General features: G+C 45.8%; 1 protein-coding gene across 4 annotated transcripts in view; it reads right to left on the bottom strand.

Moving 5' to 3' along the window:
- Positions 1 to 1,549: 1,549 nt before the first annotated feature.
- The window catches only part of Tfdp1 (transcription factor Dp-1), a 45,549-nt gene continuing 40,251 nt past the window's right edge, over positions 1,550 to 6,847 (bottom strand). For all 4 annotated transcript variants that reach the window (XM_042696979.1, XM_042696977.1, XM_042696981.1 and 1 more), the window contains 2 exons: positions 5,931 to 6,009; positions 1,550 to 2,883 (listed from right to left, as the gene is read on the bottom strand). In XM_042696979.1, coding sequence (XP_042552913.1) covers positions 2,736 to 2,883; positions 5,931 to 6,009 — 227 coding nt within the window. In that variant the 3' untranslated portion in view covers positions 1,550 to 2,735. The remainder of the gene's footprint in view (positions 2,884 to 5,930; positions 6,010 to 6,847) is intronic.

Genomic DNA, 6,847 nt, shown 5'->3' with positions numbered 1-6,847 from the left:
CTGGTTGGCAGATTTCTAGATCATGTTGTCAAGGACATTTACATGTAACAATTTTTCATTTCTTGATGCTTTTAACATTGTCTTTTAGAAGTTTGCTGTGGGTCTGAGTTCACTTTACTTGGAATTTCTTAAGCTTTTTAAACACTTTATTCATGTCCTCCACTTAAGTTGGTGTTTCTAGCCACTGAATCGGCAAATATTCAGTTCTTTCTCAAGATTCATTCAGGATATACTTGCTGGCCATCTGGATGAATTTCCATGTGTCTTCTTCAATCTGTCTATTCCTCAGACTCAGGACTTTCCATTGTCCCATCTCCAAATTTAACAATTCTGCCTGACTCTTCCTGTGAATCTTCTAATTATGCTTGCTTTGCAGCCCCAGAACTTTATTTCTTTTTAGGCTTTGTCTCTTTAACTGATGTTTCCATTTTGTTCCCAATCCAGTTTTTATACTTTCTCTTCTTCCTTACTTAGGTCCCCATGTATCTTTTGAGTACGTTTTCAAGTACTGTCCAAGATGTCTGCTATGACATCTTTTGCAGAGACAGTGTCTGATTTATTTTCCTTCTATACCTGCATGCTTTCTCCGTATACACTATAACTTTCTGTTGAACACTGGACATGCAAATATGATAATGTAGTGGCCAGAAGGTGATTTCCATCTCCCAGGGCTTGTTGAACTTATTACTTACTGCGTTCTGGGTTTGATTTTTGGAAACTGAAGACCATCCGTGCTGGAGTTCACCTTGAGATGCCTACTGAAGGTCTTCTCAGGTCTTTACTCTGAGGCACAACCACTCTCTAAATTCCCCTAAACAAAGTTGCTTTTTTAGTGTGCCAGTCTCTTCAGTCTTAGTGGAAAGAGAAAAATTAAGAGGCGTGGGCAGAGGTAGAAGGGGGTACAGTTCCCATGACCATACGCAGCACAGGGCGGAAAGGGCACCTCCGGGAAGCAGCAAACTTTTCTGCACCTCTGTGAAGAGAAGAGCAGTTAGCAATCCAAGGGCACACCTCCACACTCAGGAACAGAGCTCTCTGTCCACCATGGCTCCCACCAGCCACCAAGCAGGTGCTGTACTCCCACACATCCTTTGGAGGACCCAGGAGTTATAGACTCAGTTCCAGACCTTACACTTGGCAGATTCTTACAGGACAATTGTCAGGCAAGGGAACAGGTGCCCAGAATGGCTTCTTCCTCTCAGTCATCTTTCCAGAGTACTTTAACAATCCTGGTTTCTTAGTCAAATCTGTAAAATATACCTCATCTTTTACAATTGAGGAAAGAGTCAAGAAATAAACTTCCTCTGCACCACAGGCATCTAGAAAAATGGTGCTCGCTGCCTTACCTCACCTTGAATGTGCCACTGCTCACCTCCTACGCCACCCCAAGTAGCAGGAGGTATCCCCCGTCACTCCAGATGGCAGAAGGGACACATGGCCACAGGACATAGCTGGTACAACTGCCCATTTTTCCACTCACATGTGAAATGAAGCTAACAAGCTGTGCAATTTCTAGACAATAATCCTGAATTAGAGAAACACAGAGCTTGTTTAAAATGCCCATGCGCGTTTTATTAATAAAAACTAACAGTGCCAAGTTAAACAAGTCAAACAATTAAAGTCTCTTTATATTCCATAAAATATTACAGAAAAGTTTATTTGTGTTTCAATAAAAAGACTATCGTTTAGAACAGGCAGCTGACAGCAACTGTGCAGTTAACGGTTTTTTTGTGAATAAATTTTAAGAGACTACTGCCTGTCCTTAAATTCCTTTTTCTTTTTATAAAAAAAGAACTATTAAAAATGATTGACAAATTTTGAGTTAAAAAACTGTTAAAACATTCTCTATGTTTAATTTCAACTTTATAATAGATTACAGGAAGATGCTCGTGAAACAAATACAACATTTGTTTCAGTACATGTCTTTAAATGATAGACTTATAAGTATGTAAACAACTATATAATAAAAAGTTTCCAAACATTGCCTGTAATAAATCAGGCAAATTTTACCATAAGCAATAAACCTTCCAGACAGTTTCCATAACTGCGCCAGCATGGCAGTAAACCTTTACCAAACAAAGCGAAAACAAACAAAAAAAGTACTTTGCAATTTGTTGTTGAAATAGAGGAAAAAAGCCTTCAAACCTGATGGGACCACAACAGTCAATATAATTTAAGGAAAAATAGTCATAATAAAATTTATGGCGCTTACTGTTTAAAATGTAGAGCTTTGCTATCTGCTTGGTTCTTTGGACACTGCATGATTTAAAGAATGAAAAACTAACCCTGGAGCCTGATGCCGCCCACAAGGGGGCCACCCAGCACCCAGCGAGGCGTTAACGCGCGGCAGGGACCCCAGGAGGCAAGGGGCACACCACCCGTCCCTGGTGGGTGCAGGACGATTCCGCAGCAAACCCAGTAAGAATTGATGAGGGGCAAAAATGACTCTGAATTTAAAAACAAAGTGAAAACACAGAATCCTAGAGTAAGCAGAGGCCCTGCACCGGCACACTGGCATGGAAGGCGCACAGCGGCACACCCCACACATGCCCCACACCCACCAACGACTCCTGCTTATTGGAAGTGTGCATCTCAACTCCACGGCTTACAATGTCTTCTTGGGAGTAAGCCAAAAACAAACAGAAAACCCACAATAATAAAAAACAAGTTTGTCTTCTCTAAGCACATTTTCCTGAAGCTGAATTTGGAGGGGAAAGTATCTGCAAGTCGGGAACTCAGTCTTCTTCATCATTCTCGTTGAAGTCATCGTCATCATCATCATCCTCCCCAACATAGGACACAGGGGTTTCCACCCTGGAGCCGCTGTACTGGGACCCATTGGAGCTTGTGGCTAGCATTCCATCGGCACCATTGCTCAAGTCACTGTGGGGACAGGAGGCCAGGTGAGGTCAGCGGTGTGTCCTACTCTGACAGCACAAGGATGGGCTGCACAAACTCCCCAATGGAACTGCATGACTGCGACCCGCCCCACCCGTCAGGGTGCTCACTGGTGTGCCGCTGGTGCCCCTGTGCTTACTCTCAGTGTGAACAGCTAACTGCACAGAGCCGGATCGGGCCTTTTCCCCACAACTGAGTACAGTGCACTGTGTAGAAGGTGAGGATTGGCTCTGTATGGTGGCCAGGTCCAGAAATGCAGCACAGGGAGTGCTACCTGACATACATGAGACACTGAGTTCCAGCCCCAGCACACCACCCCGCCCCCCCCCCCCCACACACACACACAATTGAGTAACATGGATCAGAACCCAAGAGAGGGCAGCACCACTACTCTCCACAGGCTAGAGCTGAGATGCCACTCAACAAACAATCAACCTCACGCACACATTCCAATGCCATTTACTAGTGTTTATCAACACATGTATACTTCTGGCCAAGTAACTCCACATATGGGATGTTCAGCCATAAACATGTGTTATTCCTTTTAGCAAAGTAACCAAATCTGGATTTTTAGCCTAGCAAAACAAGTCAGAAGTTGTTACAAACTCTGGAGCCACCTAAATATGCTTTCATGCAGTCTTCTATCACATTGCTACTGAAGCCAGCTTTCCCTACACCCAACTGCTTTTCCATGGGAAGCCCAATTGATGTGGATAGGGCCACGCAGGGCGGGGCACAGTGTGGAAAGGGCCACCCAAGCCAGGAGCTAAGGACTCACACCATAATCCTAGCCACTCAGGAGTCTGAACTCTAAGGATCACAGTTCAAAGTCAACCTGGGCAGGAAAATCCATGAGACTCTTTATCCCAATTAATCACTAGAAAAGTGGTTAATTGGCAGAAGTGACATTGTGGCTCAAAGTGGCAGAATGCTAGCTTTGGGCAAAAGAGCTCATGGACAGTGCCCAGGCCATGAATTCAGCTCAGTAGTAGAGCCCTTGCCAAGAATGCCTAAGACCTTTCTGGTGTGGGTAATTTCCAAGATAGGATTTCATTTAGGTACAACAGAAACCAGAACAGAAACCTTCTACTGTGCCCTCCTGTCCTTGGAGACAACAGGCACTCACCCGTTATGCTTCTTCTGTAGCTGGGTAAGACACACATCACCACGTGCAGCCACCCGTAAAGATGAATTCTCTCAGGTCTGGCTTCCAGGACAGAGATCCCCTTATTCCCACCACACAAGTAGCTAACGTTAAAGTTTGAGCCATTGTGCCAGGCCATATAATTAATCTTATTTTTATGCTGGTACCAAGCTTATACTCTCTCTCAGCTTTCTTGCTCTTGACTACTAGTAGCATGCCTCTAATCTTGCATTTTGCTTGTTAATTGGAAATAAGAGTCTCAAGACTTGTCCAGTCTGGCCTTGAACGAGATCCTCCAGGTTCAGCTTCCTCAGTACATACATAATAGATACAAGCCACTGGTACCTGACCACAATTAAATTTTTAAAAAATACTCAAACTTAAACCAGATCCTAGTGGCTCATGCCAATGATCCTAGCTACTCAGGAGGCTGAGATCTGAAGATTGAAGTTCAAAGCCAGCCCAGGCAAGAAAGTCCATGAGACTCTTATCTCATGAGGCTCTTTTCCAATTAACCACCAAAAACTAGAAGTGGTGCTATGGCTCAAAGTGGTAAAGACATAGTATTGAGTAAAAAACAGCTCTGGGATAGCACCAGGTCCTCAGTTCAAGCCTCATAGCTGATAAAGCAAACAAACAACAACAAAAAAAACCTCCTCAAACTTAAATTTTTCTTAAATATTCTGCAGACTGACATCACCACACACACACACACACACACACACACACACACACACACACACACACACACACACACACACACACACACACACACACACACACACACACACACACACACACACACACACACACCTAGAAATCAGGACAAATGAGAAAAACTGCACTTTAGGAGAGCTAATCACACTGTGACAAACAGATGCTCACAATGTCCCCTCACTAATCCTCACACAAAGTCCTGTTCAGGATAGGTGAGGTGGCCAGGCTCACAGGGCCTGCACAGAGCCCAAACAGCTGCTCCTGGCCTGGCCCTCATGCACAGGGCCTGCAAAGCACACCTGCCCTGGTCAGCCCAGCTCTATCTCATCAATCCCTGTTGGACCTGCATGAATGCTACGAATGCACCTCAATACACAGCTAAATTTAACATCTTACATATGTTTAAGTTTAGAACTCCTGCAATAAAATATACAAAATAAACTATAAAAAATAAACTCCTGCAATAAAAAAGGCAGTAAATCCACTGCTACATTGTGCTAATATTTACCATAAAAGCCATCTTCACAGCTGGGCATCCGTGGCTCACGCCTGTAATCCTAGCTACTCAGGAGGCTGAGATCTGAAGGTCACGGTTCAAAGCCAGCCTGGGCATAAAAGTCTGTGACTCTTATCTCCAATAAAGCACTAGAAAACCAGAAGTGGCACTGCGGCTCAAGCAGTAGAGCGCTCTGAAGAGCTGAGGGATAGCCCCCAAGTCCCATGGCCAAAAAAAAAGCCATCTCACAGTTACCATGGGAGCATTCATGTAAATATCAGGGGCATCATTCTGCTCTCTGGAACTGCTAAGCCAAAGGTTAATACAAATACATATGCATTTAAGTACGGTCTTCAGTAACCAAAAATAAATTATAGTGAAAAAGCAGAAGGCAAAATTATGCATATGCTATGATGCTAGGTGGGTTCTGAGAGAAGAAAAACAGCTCTGAGAAGACCGCTTGTCACTTGGGCTGTCAGGGACAGTGAACTGTGGCCATTTTTCTCCTCCCATTTTATTGCGTGTCTTTCCACAGGGGCGGCATGGAGTGGCTCCTGAGCTGCACCTTTGTGGCAGGGGCAGACACCATGAAGAGTCCAGCTCTGGGTACGGCAAACAGCAAGCAAGAGGCTGCCACACCAAAGGCCAGAGGATGCCCACCCACAACCCTGTTACCTGGCAGAAAGCCGTGTCCCATTGGAGGCAGGGCCTGATGTCGTGATGAACACCCCACCAATGGATCCCTGAGCCATTTCTGCAGAGAAAGAAAAAGGGAGCAAATAACAACAAAGCCAAGGGAGACTCCAAAAGGCGTAAGCAAAGAAGTACACACACTGGGCCTGGCCAGCTCAAAGAGACCTGGTGTTTTCTATCCAACGCATGGAGCAGGCAGGGCCCCAGGTGCATGTCCAAGCCAGCAGGACCTTGCGGCACATGTGCACACTCCTTAGGGAAGGCTGTTGGCATCACCTCAACAAGGGGTACCAGAGAGTAGGAAATGCTGAACACCTTGGCATCTGGTTCTGTGACATCTGAGACTCCAGCAGGTCTCCACGGCATTACAAGCTCAGGATGAGTTGGAGCCCTTGAGTTGCAAAGCAGAATTATGGACTCTCCTCAGAGAATAAATAATTCCACACCACAAATTTGGAACAATAGGAAAACAAGCACTTTCATGAGCTTTACCATGAAGCCACATCCCTCATGTCTTCGTCCAGGACCCAACGCCTCAGAAAAAAAGTCACCAGGGTACGGGCCACACGGCCAGAGCCAGAGTCCAGTCAGTACATCCCCCTGTCCTCACAGAGCAGCACAGTGGGCTGGGAGGACTACAGACAGCCAGCACCATGCCCCCTGTCCTCACAGAGCAGCACAGTGGGTTGGGAGGACTGCAGGGACAGCCAGCACCATGTCCCCTGTCCTCACAGAGTGGTACAGTGGGCTGGGAGGACTGCAGGGACAGTCAGCACACCTCTGTCCTCACAGAGCAATGTAGTGGGCTGGGAGGACTGCAGACAGCCAGCACCATGCCCCCTGTCCTCACAGTGCAGCGCAGTGGGCTGGGAGGACTGCAGGGACAGCCAGCACCATGT

The sequence above is a fragment of the Dipodomys spectabilis genome, unplaced genomic scaffold (genome assembly GCF_019054845.1).
Source record: "Dipodomys spectabilis isolate Male_0828 unplaced genomic scaffold, ASM1905484v1 ptg000215l, whole genome shotgun sequence".
NCBI classification, from domain to species: domain Eukaryota; kingdom Metazoa; phylum Chordata; class Mammalia; order Rodentia; family Heteromyidae; genus Dipodomys; species Dipodomys spectabilis.
This window is presented reverse-complemented; position numbering and strand designations above follow the sequence as displayed.